The 21190-nt window shown below is 27.1% G+C and overlaps 1 protein-coding gene across 9 annotated transcripts in view; it reads left to right on the top strand.

The window, feature by feature from the left end:
• LOC136973724 (poly(rC)-binding protein 3-like) overlaps positions 1-21190 on the top strand; it is a 206847-nt gene that overhangs the window by 142266 nt on the left and 43391 nt on the right. For all 9 annotated transcript variants that reach the window (XR_010880543.1, XM_067268470.1, XM_067268468.1 and 6 more), the window contains one exon: positions 9422-9541. Coding sequence is in view for 8 of the 9 variants with exons in the window: in XM_067268470.1 (XP_067124571.1) it covers positions 9422-9541 (120 nt within the window). In the remaining variant the exon portion in view is untranslated. The remainder of the gene's footprint in view (positions 1-9421; positions 9542-21190) is intronic.

The following is a 21190-nucleotide window of genomic DNA, read 5'->3' as shown; positions in this document are numbered from 1 at the left end:
AATATAAACAATCAAGCTTGAATGTTCTGTAATAATTAAATCATTAAATGCTGGATTATTCTGGCTATATTTTAGCTATTAACAATTAATATAAAATACTTTGTTATAAAGTAGACATATATTATCTTGAATAATAATAATTATTACAATAATTTTTGAATTAAATTTAATAATTATTACATAAACTTTTAATTATAGTCATCTCTTAAATTTATTTTACTGCTGTCTTTTAACCCGAAGATTATTAAACAATTAAAATTTTAAATAAAAATTCCATGTAATCAATATAAAATGGATTTGTACATTATAGAATTTAAAAACTAAAGCAAAATAATAATGACATTATATTTATAGTTTTGATTACTGCAATATATCAGATAGTAATGTTGAAATCATCTACTGTACATACATAAAATGTTTTGAATCAACAAGTAGACACTTTATTAACCATAAGCAAACATAATAAATAATAACAGTAGTAAATAATACTAGTATTAATCAGGAGTTATTACAAAATCCTACTGGACAGAATCCTACCAAATAAATTTCTATCCTGACAGAATCCTACCAAGATGGGATTCTAAGTTCCTACCAAAGGAAAAATATACAGGGTATTCACTCTAACATTTCTCCATATGCAGAAGAGATTTTTCCAGCATTGCATGAGTATATTCATAGTTTATGATGTCTTATTTCTCTGCAATGTTTATATTAAAATAAACTAATTCATTTGAAAAAAAACACATGCAAATTATGTGGTAGTTCTCTAACAATATGTAAATTTTTTAAACTTAAGAACAAACTGCAAATTAAAAATTTGATCTTCATAAATCTTGTGACCACATAACATTGATTTCACTGTATAACACACAATGCTTATAAATGAGCCAACATTATGCAGTTTCTTAACTGGTAGAGTGCTTTGGCAATGCCTTATAATCCCAAAAACATGAGAAATGGGAAAATTTTATGTATTGCCACAGAACATGTTCATTTTTGAACAGACTAATTTATCTTATTGTAAACTCCATGGTGAAACTAATGCACCATAGTCTATGCATGTATACTTGTGCAATACTGGAAAGATCTTTTATGTCTGGATAAATGTTAAAGAGAACACACTGTGTATATTTTCCTTATGTAGAAAATTAGGAAGGTAAGATTCTGCCCAGTAGGATTCTGTAATTGAGCCTAATAATAATAGTAGTAGTAATAATATTATTTACTATTTTTATTACTGTTATTAATCCTTGTAAAGCAAGGAAACTTTGTAAATATAATAATTCTCTACTGGAAACAAAGGCAGGATTCTAAAAGTTCTTTACAAACAGTAGAAAATATCACAATTACTGTATATGAAACAATAACTTTAGAAGACACAACAATTTACCATTATATTGAATACTTTCATGATCTGAATAGTACATTGTGTAAAAATTATAAACATTGTTAAACAATCATGGACCCAGAAGAAACACTGTGCTAGCTATGGTCTTAACTGTGATTATGTTACAAAATACTTGATAAACTGTAACTTTAGATTTTAAGATGTTTCCTTATTTCAGTACAGTCTTGCATTATGGCAGAAGTGGCAGAAGAAAAAGGCAGTATTTTCTGGCCTTACTCTGCAAATACCTCTTTTTTTAAGTGCTCATAAGGTTTCATGACCCTTCACTAAATTGATTTTTTTTTCTTTTCTTCAAGCAATCTTTCAATGCTAAGAATTTAGTTGCTGATCTCTGCCTTGTACAAAATGAGAAAGATTAATTCATATTTAAATTCATGTTTTATTGTTACAAAAGGATGTAACACAACAAAATGAGACTCCACATTTTCATTTTGTTGAGGCTACTAAATAGTGATAGTCAAGCATTTGTATCTCTGCACTTTGATAAATAAGGTCTATTACATCATTCTGCAATCAACTTTGTATTATTACATGTTTACAAAAATATTTAAAAAAAAATGAAAAATTGGAACTAACTCTTGCTGATAATTTTGAATTATTAATCTACTGTAAAGTTGAAGTTTTTAACTTTAGTTTCCCTTTTAACTGGGAGAATTGGTGATTAAGAATAAATGAGATTTCATTAATTTTTTATTATAAGCTAACAAAAGTTCTCAAGACTGTATATAAATTTGTGATAAATATACTTTTGATTTGTTATTTTTTTTATAAAAATATATAAAAATTCTAGATTTCCTTATTAATGCAAAGAAAGATCTGCCTTCTGAAATCAAATCAATAACTTTTAAAACAAACTTCACTCGTGACTACCGGTACATATAAAGTCTAATCCAGCAACTTCAACCTTTAAATTTCCGGTACAAACGACGAAAATTAACAGAAAAAACTAACGTTTTCGAATCTCCATCGAGATCTTCTTCAGGTTCGTTAATGGAATGAACCTGAAGAAGATCTCGATGGAGATTCGAAAACGTTAGTTTTTTCTGTTAATTTTCGTCGTTTGTACCGGAAATTTAAAGGTTGAAGTTGCTGGATTAGAATAACTTTTATTTTCTAAATTTAGGGACTTCTGTTTCATAACTTAAACAGTGTTTCTGTACTAAACTTAATTTTAAATCTCTGCATGGCACAGAAACAAACAACTCATGTATACACATTAGAAAAACTCAAAACGATTGAAGGAAACTACTTACAGTAATAGATTAAGCACTTTTTGATTTTGCCTGAAAGGCAGAAGTCACAATTACTGTAATTGTGGAAGGAGTAATAAAGAAGTCACAATTACTTACAGTAATTGTGACTTCTTTATTACTCCTTTAAAGTTTTTCTTTCTAATCTTAATTTTCTCTGCAAAAAATTTAGTTTTCATGTAAAACCAAACTAAAACAAATTTAAACAGTCTCTATTATCATGTGTGAAAATTATAATAATTTGTACCAACTATTTCAGTCTATTTTAATCATGAATTATAAGAATTGCTACAATGCAATATTTCTTCATTTTAACACCCTAATAAATTTAATTAATTTTAATGTAGTTTTTTATTTTTCAAATTCATAAATGACACAGGAATAAATTTCTACAAGTAGCATATGGGAGGGATATTCATCAATGATTGAAAACAGATTTTATTCACATAGATATTTTTAAAATAAATTGTATTTATTACTTAATTATATTTTTATTTTTATGAATGTATTTCCAGTTGTAATCATGTTTGTTTCCATGATGTATGCTGAATTATTCAATCTTTAAATGTTTTAAAATTTCTTTCCTTATATTAACTGACTATTAAATTATTATATAACTTAAAAAATGTGCAGCAAATTGATCACTTGCCACTGAAGTCAATGGTCAAAAAATTTATAATTTCAAAAACTGCCATTATGTAGAGGTGATCACTTAAATGGCTAATTGTAAAACCAGTTTCAACTATATTTTCTCTTACATGACTGTAATTGATGCCAAAATTTTATGGATATCTATTGAAACCATTACCTATTCCAGGAGGAATAAATTTTATTACAAAAGTGAAATGTTCACTGAATTAATAATAATTTGTCATCCTGACAACACAACAATAACCCAATGATAAAAATATAAAATAAACTTTTAGTTTTACCATTTTCTTCTCTTTATTGTCATTTGTATCTTTTCCATATTTTGTTTCATTCAGAATATTAATATTAATCTTAAATTTCTGTAATATGTTTGTTGTAATAGATTTGCTTAGTACATTCAACATGCTGTTAGAATAATGCAGCAGATGTGCAAGTGAGTTTATTGCAGTGTTGAATTCAGATGCTCTGTTAACTGTTAGTGTTTGTAAATGTCAACTATAAATTTTTGGTACTGAATAATTTATATTATTTTCTGTTTAGTTTGCTTTCACATTTTTATATATAAATTTACACAGTGGATGACATCAATAAGATCTTCATTGTATTAAATGTGAAAAAATTTATTAATTAACATATTGTCAAAAGTTTATAAATGAAGATTTCAATATGCTTCTTCATTATTTTGATGATTATTTTATTTCTGTTTGAAGATTCAGTTTTATCATTTGGATATTGTTTGGATTTATAATTTAAATTATACTATAAGTGATACAAAATAAATGCAAATATTCTTTTAATATTAATTTTATATTATAATATTTTAGCTGATTATATAAATAACTATGTTATATTTTTGTTAAGATATTATGTGCATGTGCATGTGCATGAACAGCTCCTAACATCATTAAGTTATCATGTATGCACATGACTCAAAAGTGAATCATTATCTAAAAAATTATAACAACATATATATATATATATATATATATAATGTAAATTGCAACAAACTTGCTGAACAAATGTTTATCACCATTTGTCTTAATTGTTGCTTATATTGTATTATCACTAAATTTATTTTCTTCTAAAAGTACTCTAAGTAGAAAATTACATCATCAATTGCAACATAAAACCTGTTACAGGTTTATCAGAAATTCTGGATTAGAACCAGATTATGAATTTTTTAAAATTCTTTCTGCCCTTTGGGTATTAAGAGGGTGATCATGAAAATTATTTTAATAAAAGTGACTTTTGAATAAAATTAAAAATAATTTATGACAAAAATATATGCATTGTTTCTATTCATTTAGCATTTGAAGTGCATGATTCTCATTTATGAATGTTAATTATCTTTCTAATCTTGAAATTTTTTGTTTACATCTTATTTGCTCTTAGATGAAATAGAATATAGAAATTTCACTGAAATATTTTAAACCAAATATTTGTGAGCATAAATGGATGCTATTTTTGTGCACTTTTGTGACTTACTATTATATATTAACATATATATAATATATAAGCATAAATGTTTATATAAGGTAAAATATGAAATATATACTGTAATTTTATTATATACATATATTTATTTTCACTGGTAAGATTTGTAATATTGTTTTACACAACAGGAACTATATATTCATTTATTTATATTTTAAACAAAAAGACTACTCACACAGACAACCAGAATCCTGCAAAGAAACAGATACACAAATGTTTTCATCTACCTTCCAGTAGACATTGTATTACGATTTTACGAGAAAATTTCTCATTTAGAATTGCATGTGCCGTGTAGTAGATGTCACACTTGGCCATTGATGGATATATATGATGTTGCAGACTTTCTTCATCTATACGCCCTAAATTTTTGACTTACTTGAAAAATTGGAAAACTTTCCTTTTCAAAAGCGATTATCCAATTAACAGCGAAAAATTAAAAACAGATACTTACTATTTTCCTTGGGATAATATAAAATATCTAATTTCAACTGTTTCGGTAATATCTATATTGAGACTGGACAACCACCATGTGGTTAGGTTAGTTGAAAAATAAATTAAACACGAATTTTGAATTCACAAACAATTTATTGAACGTTTATTGTTGATTAACATTATTAAAATTATTAATGGGATGGATGGGCTCGATGTTCACTACACAACTTCTCAAATCTCGGAATAAAATTGGATATGGCGACCCTCATTTCTTGTTCAACGTTAATTTTCGAGCGATATTTACTTTTTATTACTGCGACTGCCGAAAACCCAGCTTCGCACAAATAGGATGTTGCAAACGGAATTAATATTCGTAGAGCTTTACCACTAAGCAGTGGATATTCCTCTTTTACTGATATCCAAAAATCAGAAAGTTCCATGCTACCAAATTTTAACTTTAAAGTATTATCGCAAGACAAGTCAATAAAAGATTCTTCTTCTAAAGAAGTAAATTCAGATGGAGTCTTGGCTCTAAATGGGTTTTGAATCCATGTAAATTTATCAATATCTGCTTCAAAGTATTTTTCGAACTTTTTTATAAGCTCTGATCAACTTTGATAAGCTTTCTGATTTATAAGATCAACAAAAATGGATTTTATATTGCAAGACAAATTAATTTCATTGGAGGTTACAAACTGGTGCAACAAGGGAAAACAATCACTGATACACTCTTTATTAATTTTTATTTTCCATAGCTGTAATTTTTTTCTGAAAGCTGAAATCTTTTCTGTTTGCTTTAAAATGTGCATATTGCGTCCTTGTAAGGAGATATTCAACGAATTTAACTTTTCAAAAATATCACATAGATATGCGAGTTTAATCAAAAAGTCTGTTTCCACAAAGTGTTTGGCATACTCATGTTTTTCTTCTTCAAGGAAAGCGTATATTTCTTGCCGTAATTGGAACGTACGAGACAATACACCTCCGCGAGAGAGCCATCGTGAGTGGCAGTAGTACAACAAAGATGTGTATTCGGCTCCCATATCTTCACACATTTTTTTAAAAAATCTTGCTTTCAGTGGCCGAATTTTTATATAGTTTACTATATTTACTACACGTTCTAAAACTATATTTAGTGGAGGACTCATATACTTTGATGCCAGTGCTTCTCTGTGAATGATGCAATGGGTCCAAACTGAATCTGGAGCTTTGTTTCGAATAAGCGCCTGCAATCCTCCATAAGAGCCGGACATTGAACGACCACCGTCAGTACAAACACCAACGCACTTTGTCCATTCTAAATTATTTTCAACCATAAATATATTCAGGATCTCGAACAAATCGTAAGCCTTTGTATACTTCCAGTAATACTTTTACAAAAGAGAAGGTCCTCAACGATTGAATTACCATCTAAGAACCGTACGTAACAAATCAAGTGTGCGTCCTTATTATTATCTGTGGCCTCATCGAGTTGTAATCCAAATTCACTTTTTTTTAATTTTTCAATTAATTGTATATTAAGATCCTCCCCATGTGCTGAATTCTGCGACTAATGGTATTGTTAGACAAAGGGACTTTTGAAAGCAGTTTTCCCGCCGTCTCGCCAATCATAATGTTTACTAAATCTACAGCAGCCGGTAGAATGAGTTGCTCTGCGATGGTATGGGACTTTTTACACTTAGCAACTCTATATGCAACTTTGTATGATGCTAGCAAAGCATTATTTGGTATTGACATATGTTTAAAAATGCTGCTTTTTTGTTGTTTTAATTCAATTAACTTTTTGGTAAAAAAGTCGCGAGGTCTACCAACAAAGTTAGAATGGTTGGTTTCTAAATGTCGTTTTAACTTACTTGGAAGCATACATTCTGGTGCCAAAACTTTCATACACAACACACACTGTGGTCTCTCCTTATCATTTTCGTTTATTGATGTAAAGCCAAAATCCAAATAACTGTCACGACGTTTTCGCCTCTCGAAACCCTTGCCACTTGTTTCTGGAACATCCTCTCTAGATTCAGCACTATCTTTATTATTCGAGTTTAATAAGAATTTGTCCATTTTTAGGGTGATCAGAAAAATAACTTTTGAAAATTAACTTAACCACCATACTGTTAAGTTAGTCGTTAGTCCAACAAACAAAAACTAATGCAAACACTAAGATGGTGACAACGAATGAACAGAAATCCAACTTGGTACTGCGTTACCCACGCTTAGCGTCTAGCTCCACACCCAAGCTTTAGTGACTAAACCACTAAAGCATGGGTGGAGAAAGAAAACAATGAAAGACTCGAAAGTTGCTAAATTCTTGGAATTTTGTCAGCATACACGATTGTTGGCGCAAAATTTCGAGAATTGGAAATTCCAAGAAAATTGCCGAATTGTTTAATTGAATATTTCGCGGCGCCCTTATGACGGCATCTCGGCGCCCCGGGGAGCCGCGGCGCACACTTTGGGAATCACTGATCTACCTTCCAGTAGACATTGTATTACGATTTTACGAGAAAATTTCTCATTTAGAATTGCATCGTGCCGTGTAGTAGATGTCACACTTGGCCATTGATGGATATATATGATGTTGCAGAATTTGAGTCGAATGAAACGTCGTCAGCTAGACATTGATGAACGTAAAACTTCCAAGCTATAGGAATGACTCTGCGTTCTTGTGGTTGATGGTGCATGTCCTTACAGCGGCCTTGTAGATCTCATACTTCTCCATGTGTCATAAAAGCATTTTATCATATGTAGAGTGGAGGATCCTTGATAAATTAAAGAAGACCTCCACTCCTGAGTCCGAAGCATAAGATGCAAGGGCAGTCGAGTAACAGTCATTCTTGATGTCCTCGTGGTGTTCCTTGAGGCATGTTTGTATGTGCCTGCACGTAGCCCCAATATATGCGAGGAGGTAGCACATCTATGATTGTGTAGTGGAACAAAGTACACTCTTGGGAGGTAGTGCCAGTTTTTGGGGTCTAGGCATTGCAAAGGAGAGAAAAGATGGTAGTGCACCACTTAAATGTCAAACAAAAGCTAGAAGACTTGGTACATGGGGGCCAAGGCATTGTTATACATTGGAACACTGAAGACATCAAGAAAGGCCATTATTCGACTGTCCTTGCATCTTATGCTTCGGACTTAGGAGTGGAGATCTTCTTTAATTTATCTAGGATCCTCCACTCTACAAATGATAAAATGCTTTTATGGCACATTGAGAAATATGAGATCTACAAGGCCGCTGTAAGGACATGCACCATCAACCACAAGAACGCAGAGTCATTCCTATAGCTTGGAAGTTTTACGTTCATCAATGTCTAGCTGATGACGTTTCATCTGACTCAAATTCTATAACGTCATATATATCCATCAATGGCCAAGTGCGATATCTACCATGTGATACGTGTGATTCTGAATGAGAAATTTTCTTGTAGAATCGTAATACAATGTCTACTGGAAGGTAGATGAAAACATTCATGTATCTGTTTATTTGCTGGATTCTGGTTGTCTGTGTGAGTAGTCTTTTTGTTTTATGCATCCAGTATTGAGGGTTAAGTAATTATAAAATGATTATCAAATATTAAAAATAATTTTACGTAATTTGATTTCTGGAAATCTAATTATAATAGAAATTGTAATTATGTTTTGATTGTTATATGATATCAAAATACATATTTAATTTTGTTTTTGTAAAAGTTTTAAATGTCTATAAATGTATCTGGTTTATTATTTTATAAAAATAAATTTTAAATATTATAAGTAGGCATACCTTACTAATGTGGTGGGTTAGGAGCTATACTACTGCAGTAAAACAAATATTACTTTAAAGTGAATTACAGCCTTTTTTTCTTGTCAATGCATATAAAAGTCTAAGAATATATTTCCACTATTATTTATTAAGTATGCAATAATACTAGGTCTAAAAAAGATGCAAAAATAACAAGAATAAATAAAATAACCTCCAAAGACTCCTCTAAGAGCAAAGTAAGTGCTGAAAGTCCTTATGTTGCTCTTAATGAACATGAATAAATTATGTATGTAATTGGAAAATACCATATTAGTGAAGGTCACTGAAGCAAAGTATCTTAAAGTGAAGTGTGTGTGTGTAATTTAAAAGCTAAGAGTTGAATAAACAAATTAATAAATTTTTAAATCACCTTCTTACTAAAGTGCTATTAAAATTACTTCATAGGCAACTATCTGGTGCCACTATTAAAATATCCAATTCTGAAGAGGGATCTAAAGAAAGAACAGTAACAATCTCTGGGACCCCAGAAGCCATCAATCTTGCCCAATACCTCATCAATACAAGGTAGGAAAAGAACTTAAATTTTAAAAGTTCTTTTTAATCATTATATAATCCTTAGATTATTTAAATTTTTCTTTTTTCAATAAGAGTTATATAAAAGTAAAGTTTATTACATTAACCACTTCCATTAACATTTAGCATTTTCCTTCTGTTTATTTTTACTATATTGAAAGAATTATATTTTAAAAAGTAATAAATATAAGTATATAAGTAGAACACTAATTAAATATTAATTTCAAGTGCATTCACAAATTGGGAATGTGTTAACATAGAATTTAGGTTTATGAGCAACATACAATGTTCCCTACAAAATTCTTGCATGTTACATTGAAATTATTACAAATCTGAATTTAATGTCATACTTATGATTGAATGAATATATTGTTAAATCAATAAATTCAAGTGATGGTTGTTATTAGATGTATATAGTTTTTTTTTTTTTTGTTTTGTAAATTTTTAATATTTACTATATGAAGCAACATTTCATGTATAAGATACATTTTCATATTTTTAACAAATTAAATTATATCTATTTGATATGAACAGGTTATATGAGTTATTAGTTTTCTCTTTCTATAAAAAATAGAATAAAATATTTTTTAATATGTAGTTTTTATATTTTGTTTTATTGATAATTAAAATTTATAATAAAGATTTGATTCTCTCCCTTTTTAAAAAATTACTTTCTTTTAAGTTTTAAATAAATAAATTTTATAAGGTTATTGAATCATTTTTGAATGTAGGTAAAGGCCATGCACCGGGGGGTTAAACCCTTCCGTTTGGGAAGAATTAAAATATAATAAAATTAAAATTAAATTGTATAATGTATACATAACTTACTTATACCCATTCAGTTCCTCCTTAAAGTACTGTATTGTGTTACTCTCTATTCCTATGTTGTAAAAATTAACAAAGTATATTACAAAATTTTTTAAAAATTTCCATCCATTTAAAATCTTATGCAGGGGCTAGTTAAAGTAATAAATATTTTTGAAAAGATTAATTTTTTATTTAAAAAAATATATATTATAATATATTATATTATATAATATATATAATAATTTTTTAGTTCTTATAATTTCATTAAATGTTATTTTATGAAATAAAGTAAGGTTTAATTTAAAAAATAAATTTGACTATATATGGAAAAATTATGATCAAATAAAAATTTTAAATACTAATTAGTTTAATGAATAATAATGATATTTTTTGTTGACATAATTTTTACTTTGTATGTTTTGTAATATGTATTTTACTAATTTATTATATATCTCTCTGGAAAGGAGATTATAAATAGACATTTAGTATATTTTTTCTATTAAAATTAGTAAAATTTACTTTATTATTTTAATGTTGTTTTCTAAATTGTTTATCAGTTAAAACAAGCTAAAGAAATACTGTCTTCAAAAAAGAATTGATATTTTATTTAGCTATGAAATCATCTTAAAATTTTATAGTTACTGAAATTTCAAATGATTATAATAATTACAATTGACTCTATTTAAATAAATTTTAAAATAAAAGTTTTTAAAATTCTAAAGCAATAATTGTTTAGAATTTCTTAAGCTTTAAAATTTTCTCTTATTACTCTCTAATTCAATAGTATTTTGTCAGTAATATCAAACATTAATGTAAACTAATTGATAGAATTTTGAATTTTACAAATAAAAATAAATTTATTAATCAAGAGTATTTAGCATTTATTTTAGAAACTTAACAAATATTTTAAATTGATATAAATTATATGCATTTATAAAATATTTTTTACATACAGTAATATCCCGAACTTACACGATAGGTGGGACCGAGCGTTAACTGCATAAGTTGAATTCGCGTAAGTTTGGGTATAATTTCGCATATAAATACATACAAATTATTTTTAATTGGGGCCAGAGACTAAAGAAAACAATAATTTAGAAAAAAATGTTTAATAAAATCTTAGATAATACATATGTATAAGAAATTATATTATTAAAATTGTAAACCGAAGTTATTTTGATGTAGAAGGCTTCATAAAATCTAACAAATTCGTCTGACGGCTCAAATAGTTTTTTTTCCGCAAAATTTCCTCGTAGCATGCTAATAATTTTTTTTATTTCTCGTTTTGTAGAAGAAATGCGCTCTTTGTTGGAATCTATATTTTTTTAAATTTGTAACCCCTTTTCAATTGAACTGAGGCCTTCTGTCAAGTTTTCGCAGCTTCGAGAATTTTTCTTCACCTTTTATAATTGTTCTGACCCTCGATTCTTGTAGATGAAACTTCTTTGCCAATCACAAATTTTCATTTTTGTATCGAAGTCTTTAATAATGTTAACTTTACATTCCAAAGATAAAGTTTTTCTTTTTTTGTTTGATGCAGAAGAATCAGTTCTACTTCGTTTGGATGACATAGTAGTCTCTCAAGTCTTTATAGATATAACAAACACAGAAATAAATAACACAGAATAAATTGTAGCTATGTGTCAATTCCGCACAACATGTCCGAACATTCCGAACATGTGTCAGCTGAACAATAGTGTGGGGGGAGTGAGTAATCAATAGTTATGTGGCACTCAAACAAAAGACGAATCAACGAGGTTTGAAAATTGTGTAACTCCGGGTTCGCGTAAGTCGGGGTAGTGTAAGTCGAGATATTACTGTTTTTTTTTTATATTGTTTTGCTGAATAATTTGAGTTTGGATTCTACTTTCCTTTACAAAGAACAAAAATATTTTTACTTAATTTTATTGCAAACATACTGAATTATATTAGTGATATGTTAGATGAATCTGATAATTATTTCATTTGCAATTATCAACTTCAGCCATCGTGAAGGTAGGTGCTGCTTATTGTAATCACAGATATAGTTATCGGAATTAACACATTTCAAAACATATAAATTAAATAATAATACAAAAGTTTTGCTTATTACAATCAGAAATTTATTAACATAATGATAAGTTTGAATTTACTTAGATGGTTAATGACAGCCAACAGACAAAACCAATAACTACATTTTTAAACCATGTTGTCCCTATAAAAATGCCAGAAAAACAGTTTGAGTGATTTAATTTAAATTGATTCTATCATATATGATGATTATTCTTAATACAGAAAATGTTTGTTTAATCTTGCACTCAATATGGAATACAGATAGTACTGTAGTTTATGCTGGATAAACTATTCAAATAATTATTATTATAATTAATAAGCTTTTAAGTTAATTATTAAGTTTATTTTTAAACTTTTTAAATTTTTTAAACATGTTTTTAAATTATCTGATTCAATAAAATAAATTTTCCATTAATTATTTTCTAATTACTTTCACTGCATAATGTTATCACTCGGTTATTGTTATCAGAATAGGCTAATCCCATCCAAAGTGATTACAGTAAGATGTAAGCACCTACTATATGTATATATATTTTTGTTTGGCATAGCAGTTATTTTATCTGTATTTTTAACATAAAATTCAAAAAATTTAATTGTAATGGAATACATATTTTGTATATTGTTCTAATTTTTTAATTAATGATAGGAAAAAGTTGCCTTGTCTCAAAACATATTAGATAAAATAATTTGTCTGTCTATTGCTATGTAGTATGTTAGCTTAATTTTGATTTTTTTTAAAATATAAATTAGTAGTAAATAAATGTCAGATAATAATAAACTCAGGGATTATTAGAAATTAAATATCAAATATTATTTACCTTACAGTATATAAACTTTAAAAATACTAGCAGTTTTTGCTATAAACTTAATTCTTTTGCAATATTAATTTTTATCTATTGAAAGAATTCAAGATGGCTTTAAAGGTTTCGTTTCAATAATTTAGAATAGATTGAAGAAAAGCTTTTTTTTAACAAATGAGTCAATGTGTAATATAGTCACTCTGGTATGGTATATCTATTTAGTAATAATGTGTATAATATGTTTTATAAAAATTTGCTAAAATGTCACAATTAGTATTGTAGATTTTGATTTCTCTAATAAATTGTAAACATATTATATTAAAAAAAACATTGTGATTAAAATATTTTTATTATACTATTTCAATCATCTTTACACTGGTTATTAATTAATATAAAGATAATAATAATTTTAAAATGAAAATTTTTGAAAATATATTCCATTGAAATTTTTTATATCACTTTTTATTTCATGATTATTAAGTATTAAGTTATTAAAAATAACCATAATGAAGACATATTGTTACAGGTAAAAAAATCAGGAAAACTATTCCAGTAACAGAATCAATACATACTTTGATAGAAAGAAAAAATTCAACTATTGTTTCATTATCTGTCATCACTATATTTCTTTTAAAGAAGCTTTCCAAATTAAATTCAGTTCATTTTGGTTTTCTTGAAACAAAAACTAGATTAATCAGTTTGGACAGTTCATTAATCAAAGAAAAAGTCATATGAATTACTAATTTACTTAAAATTATACATGTATAAAAATGTTGCATTTTTATTTTTAAAGTATTTCAATAATGGTGAAAATAAAAAAGAGTAGCAAATGATTGATATATTTTTATATTAAATTTAATATTTACTTCTGATTTCTATATTTTAGGACCTTAGCACAATATCTTTTTAAGATATTTTTAAAAAATTTAGTTTGTTTCCGTTTTGGTGAAAAATTTTAGTTGGATCAAAACTATACTATGTACTAATTCATATATAAAGAATTTATGAAATACTTATTCTTCTTCATAACTTTTCTAAATAATTTATTTTAAATACAGTTGAACCACACTTATACATTTCTTAGTTGTATGTTTTTTGTGATATACATTAAATATTTTCTGCACAGTACTTTTTCCATTATAAAACTCTTCAATTATGTATTTTTCATTTATATGATTTCACACTTACACTTTTCAGTACACTAAGGCACTTTTTTCTCCCTTGTGTGTTGTTCACTTTGAAATTGAAAAATTTAAGACCTCTTCCACTCCAGCAAGCTTTGGAGTGGAAGAGGTCTGAATTTCTGGATTTTCCAATTTTCTGAACAAAGACTATATATATATATATAAAATATAAAATAAACAATGGAAAGTAAAGGACAAAACAATTTTTAACACAGTATGCCAAAAGTCACACTGGAACTGGTGTCATGCAATGTGTATGTCATAAACAAAACAAAGCAGTCATTTAGTGAACTATAGCTGTACCACAGCTTGTCAAAATCAAAACTAGCCAGTTTCAAAAATAGCTAGTTTTCTAGTCATTCCAGTCTTCTGGAAGCCAGATATTTAACCCATTACTGTAATATAAATAGAATTACTTATATTCTGTAATTAGTAAACTGCTATTGTCTTCGAGCAGTTCCAAAAGTATTTTATACAGAACTTTATTTATTTTTAATGTTTTTTAAAAAAATATTATATGCAACAATTTTTCTTCATTAATATGTTGGATGATTGTAATTAAGTATAGTACCTCTGTTCAATGCTGCTTAGAGAAATATTTAGCAATACAAATGCAACCTAATTTGGTCTGGTACATTTCAGGCTCTATAGAAGACATATTCATAAAAAATAAAATCAGTACCAAAACTCACCATAGTACTTTTGGCACTGCAAGCAATAAAAAAGCAGTTTCCTTTGCATAAGCATACATGTTGCAGCCAAGTTCTGGATATAAAAGTGATCACAACTGTTGAATGCCATTCTTATCACTACAATGGCCTGCTGGAATGCACATTTCTTTAAACTGTTTTATGAAAACAATGGCAATATTGTAGATACATTTCAGGAATTTTATTGTTTTAAGAATTTATGTCAAGGACTGTTTCAGGGGATCTCAGGAGAATAATCACTTGATTTGAGGAAACTGGATGCCTGGGAGTTCAACCAGATTGAAGGTGAAAACCTATAACTTCACAAATCATTGAAGATGATATAGCTGTTGTTGAACAGTTAATGAATACTGTTGCAGACTACAATAGTGCATTTGCAGTGTCAAGCAGTAGGGTGTATTCTATGGCACATTGTGGAAGATACTGAGAAAGTTGGTGCATTTTTATCCATGTAAGATCAACCACAACCAGTAATTGCTTATTGCCAACAGGAAAACCCAACTTACATTTGACCTTCCTTTATCCTTATCAGAGTAGAGTGGAAGTTGACATGTCTTGGGTTCATGGTCATGGGTATGGAAGACCCTGTGAAGCAACAAGGTACCTGTACATTTTCAACTCAGTGGAATAGTGAACACCCATAAATGTTGCATTTGGGTCTCATTTTTTCGAACAGATTCCATTGCACTTGCTTAAAGTTACAGTTTGGTGTGGATTTATAGCCACATTTATCCTTGAATTTTCTTCTTCAAAGAAGCTAATTTCACAGGCCTACAACATGCTCTATGATGAATGAGAGATACTAAGTGATACTGGACACTTTTGTCGTACTTTAACTGAAATAGTAACAATACTCTGAGTCAACCACATCCATGCATGATGGAGAATCTCCACAATTAGTTGGATCTAAGTTCTTGTCTAACATGTCTAGCCTACAGCAAATGATGTCAAATTGATATCATTTGCTGCATGTTAGATAATACACAAGAACTTAAATTTAGCTTATCAGATGCTTTGTGTAGCAGATTTTGCAGCAATATTTTACTAATGACAGTGATTAGTGGTACATTTCCTGTTGCATAGTCAGTTGAACTCCAGATCTTAATCTGTGTGAATTTTGGTTGTGGAAGCACTTAAAATGTGGTTTATGAATGTCTTGTTGAAACTTGACAGCCTTGAAAGATCACAATGCATGTGAGAAGTATTACAGAGAATCAATTATGGTCAGCTGTTGAAAAACACTGTTTATCACTTTCAGATTTTACAATTTAGATATTTTCTTATTCATTATAATATAAATTATTTTTTCAGAGACTATACTTTTTATTTTTAGATTAAGTTTGCTTAGAAAAAATGAAGTACATTGATATAATATTTTTTTAATGGCAAACATTGTTTAATTCTAGTAACATAGATTCTTAAATGGTGTACATTTATAATTATCTAGTTTTAGTTCATTCAAGACATAGAATTTGATGAGCTAATAAATATTAGTTTTATATTTTATTTGTTTTATTGTTAAATTTCTCATTTCACAATAATAAAAGAAATAAGTAAAAATTCCAGACAACAGAAATCCTTGAAAATACTATTTGAGAATAGCAGCCAAATCTTTTCATCGCAGTATTAGTTTATGTTCCATGTCATAGTATATTATTTGGAAAAATGAATTCCTCAACTATCCAATCATATATTAGCATAATTTATTACTGTGTAATTAATCTATTTTGGTACTTTGACTTACCAAAGCCCTTACATTAAAATCCCCAACTCTAATTAACCAACCACAAATATAATCCTTTAAAAATGTATCAAATGAGGATTAAGTCATATTTTTAATATCCAATCATTTTAGATTTAAATAATCGAAATTAATTGACTGACATAAAGTGATAGATTAATCGCATCAATCTTTTCAATAATTTTGTTTTTCCTTGGTGTTTTTTTTTTAAATTGTGAAATGCATATTTTATATAAAAATGATTATTATATTATATAAATAACCTCGCTAGACCCGATATACTATAAGCTAGACTCCAACCAAATGCCGAATTCTATCAGACTAGATATAGCTAAATACTTAATAAATCATGCAACCAATTTGGTTATTAAATTTAATAAGAGATGGTGCCTAACGCTTCCCTCTAGTGCCAAATTGGTTGCACGATTTATTTAGTATTTAGCCATATCTAGCCTGATAGAATTTGGCATTTGGTTGGAGTCTAGATTACTATATTATAAAATTTAAATGATAAACACCATTGGAAACAATAGATTTTTCTTTAGATTATGTTTTATTTTTTGTTGTTTTAAATATATAAATTTCAATGTAGATTGAAATAGATTCAAATAATGCAACAGTTCAAGCTGTACCACTTAGATTGCAATTAATTGTTGCAATTTAAGTTTGAAGTGGCATGAATGATTGTAGTATCTATGTTTTCCAAATATCATTAATACATTTATTGGATTGGGAAATAATTTTTTCCTTTATAAGAAATAATGTACTGTACAGTACTTGTTATTAAATTATTTTAATAACATTGTTTCAATAGACATAGGGAAAATTGAATGTATCATTGTTCAAATTTGAATGATGGTAATTTATATAAAAATCAAAACTTTAATACAGAAACATTTCAGATTTCTCAGTTTATCATTTGTTCAGAGAACAGTTTTGATGTTTAAAATTAAATATAAGCATAATTAACAGATAATTAATATTTTTAAATTTAAAATATTTTTTGAAAAATGGATTTGTTGTCTTTAAATAAAGTATATTTGAATGATTTACAAAACAAAAAGTATTTCAATTTAATATTAAATTTCATAGCTTTCTTGAATCAGAGTAAAGTGGAAAGGCAAAAATATTCCTAAAATATTTTTCTAAAGAAATATAATAAAAGTTTACTAGATTATATTTAAATTTTAAAGCTGTTTAAAAATTAGTGAGTTGGAACAGTTTTATTATGTATGTTTTGACAGAAAAACTTTTGTTTTCCTTGTATAATTGAAATTTGATATTTTTCTAAATAGAGCTATAAACTTATACACATTTAATAAGTATGCAAAAATTTCATATTCTTAAATTCTTAAATGTGTTTCAAAATCAAAAATGTTAAAAATCACTTATTTACTTACTTATTGTCTTGTTAGACTAACAAAACAAGTGTATTTATTTAAATTTTTCAATATTCAGGGACTTTCTTTTTGTAACAGAATTGAGTAAATTATACTAAAATTGAATGGAATGTAATTTTATTTAATAAATATGTAAATTGACAGCATTTCTGATTTCAAAATTTTTAATAGAATTGATCACATTAAGCAGAATTTACAATAATTTTCAACAAAACAAACTTTAAAATAGAAGTACTATATGAAAATTTAAATTATAAAAAAGAAATAAAATTATTGTTTTTATTTAAATATTTAAAAATATTTTTGAAATAAATTTTAAATTGTACAGTGAATTCCTTAGGATGAATAGATTGTTTTTCAAAATGTTTGATGTTAGATTCAAGTCATAGAAATATCAGTTTATTGTATTTCACAAAAGTGTTTTATAATACAAATATAAAATAGAAAACAAAGATCTGTATAAACAAGTTAGATATTTATTTTCAAAATATGCATAAAATTTTTATAAGTACAAGTAACAGCTTGCTGTAGGTTTCATGAGAACATGAGAATTTTGTTTTTCATTTTAGAACTTAACATGTTCATATGATATCCATGTTGTCAATATTTAAACCAGCATTTCAAAATAATATGCAGTGCAAAAATTTTTGCAGCTTCCAAAGATTATACTATTTAGATAACCATAGATTTATACATTACATATATATTAAATTTTTCTAATTATTAAATCTTTTGAATACTATGAGTGAGCTATGATTTTAAAATTAAAAAAAAATCATTGTTAATAAGTATAACAAATACGTTAAATTACACATAAAAAGTTACTTTGCATGAAATTCATTTTAATTATGTATGAAGATTATATATTACATATAGGTATTCAAATTTTGTAAATGCTGCAGTATTTTGTAATTACTAAGTTTAGATTATAATTTATCTACCATACAATATTTCTTTGGTGATTTCATTTTTCAATATTTTATAGTTAATAAACTACATGTAAAGATAATTGCAAAAAGTGATTTCTTAAGTCATTGATTTCATATAGAATCAAAATTTAATATTAAAAAAATATTAACTCATACTTTTAATTTTGTTTTAATAATTATTATTATTATTGTATAATTATGAAATATTTTCTATTGTTATTACAGTACATCATAGATATATTTATTCCATATTTTAAATTTTTATTAATTAAATTACAAAATGCATTAAAATTATTTATATTTTCAATAATGCTTAGCAAGATTGTTATTATTTATTAGTGAGTTTTCTAAGAGAAACTCATGTCTAATTTCTTCTTTTGATGATTGTGATTATTTCAATTTTACTATTGCTTTATTAATTACTTTGATAAAAAGAATCTGTTCATATAATGATTGATATAAAATTAACTAACTAGAAATTATTTTTGTTAATTTTTTAATCTAGAATTTATAATCTTCTATTTTTAATGGCAAATTTTTCTTACTGAGATAATTAAAAATAGAAAAAAAACTATATTTTTTCAAACTATGTGTAGGAAAACAGGAATAGAAATTTATATACAGTCGAATCGCGATAAGTCGACACCCTCGGTTAAGTAGTCAGTTTTCTGTGGTCCCGGCCGACTTACATAGGCATTAATGTTAAAAAACTCCGGTTTACTCGACACTGTTTAACTCGTCACCACTGGATAAGTCAACATACTTTTGCTGTCCCACACTCCGAAAAGTCGTCACCCCCTCTTGAAAAAATGAATTCACTCTGCACATGTGGTGCAAACTCGTTTTTTTCTGGAGGGGGAGTCGATTTATTTATTAATATATAATTAATATATTTAATAATATAATAATACATTAATATTATTAATATATATACATATTAATAAGAATGCCTTAACATTTTATGTATTTTTATGTATAAAATAATAACAGATAAACAAAAAGAAAATATGCAATCTACATCATCGTCACACCAGAATCCAATTTTGCATTTTCTCACGCTAGAGGCATTAAGAATCTTTAGACATTACTTGCCAACAATTGACAATTGCGAAGATGATGTTTTCAAGGCGTTCATGATCGTTGAAAAAGAAAGTCGAGACAGTTAAGTGCTCAAAACAAACAACACTAAATGAATTTTTCAGTTTTTCATCTACAGAATAATTGTAAATGGAGGACACAATGTATTGTAAGCCTATACTACTGTATAATGCACTACTGCATTTTATTAATTGAAGTTTTGTGGTTTTTTTTTCCAACTTCGCTTAAGTCATCACATCGGATAACTCGACACATTTCCACTTCCCCTTGGGGTGTCGACTTATGCGGAGTTGACTGTAATTCATGTGAAATACACATTTTATATTTTGTTAAATAGTTGATTTAAGTATAAAATAAAATTGTATAACAACAAAATCACAGTAATTTTGAAATAAAATTAAATATTTTCTTATAAATATTTCAAAAGGTCATGCAAAAAAAAAGACATAAAAAGATTGGCTATGAAGTTTGTACAATCTTTTATGTTAATTTAAACATTGAAGTTTTTCAGTTCTTTTGAAAGAAATAAAAATTGTAAATATTATTTCATGTGAAAATGAATTTTATTAATATAAAAAACTGATTTAATATTAGAAATAAAATAATTTTAACTTTAGATAAATACACTCATTGACAAAAGGGTTGTGTCTCTAGTTAAACTGTCTGATTACTACAAACTTGACATACAGCTATGTCTCAATAAGGTATTAAATAATTACAGTTGTGGTCTGATTGCACACTAAGTAATGTCAATAAAATGCCTTAGGATGTCACCCCACATCTTATAAAAAGGCTTGCAGATATTTACTGTATTTAGAATTTTCCATGCATCTATTGTTTGAAGGGGTCTTTTAATGCCAAGCACGCCCATTTCATCTCGTCATAGACATTACACAGAATTGTTAGAGTTTGAGAAAGA

The sequence above is a fragment of the Centruroides vittatus genome, unplaced genomic scaffold (assembly GCF_030686945.1).
Source record: "Centruroides vittatus isolate TY-2023 unplaced genomic scaffold, ASM3068694v2 contig_329, whole genome shotgun sequence".
Lineage (NCBI taxonomy): Eukaryota > Metazoa > Arthropoda > Arachnida > Scorpiones > Buthidae > Centruroides > Centruroides vittatus.
Note: the sequence above shows the minus strand (reverse complement) of the source record. Positions and strands in the feature narration are given on the sequence as shown.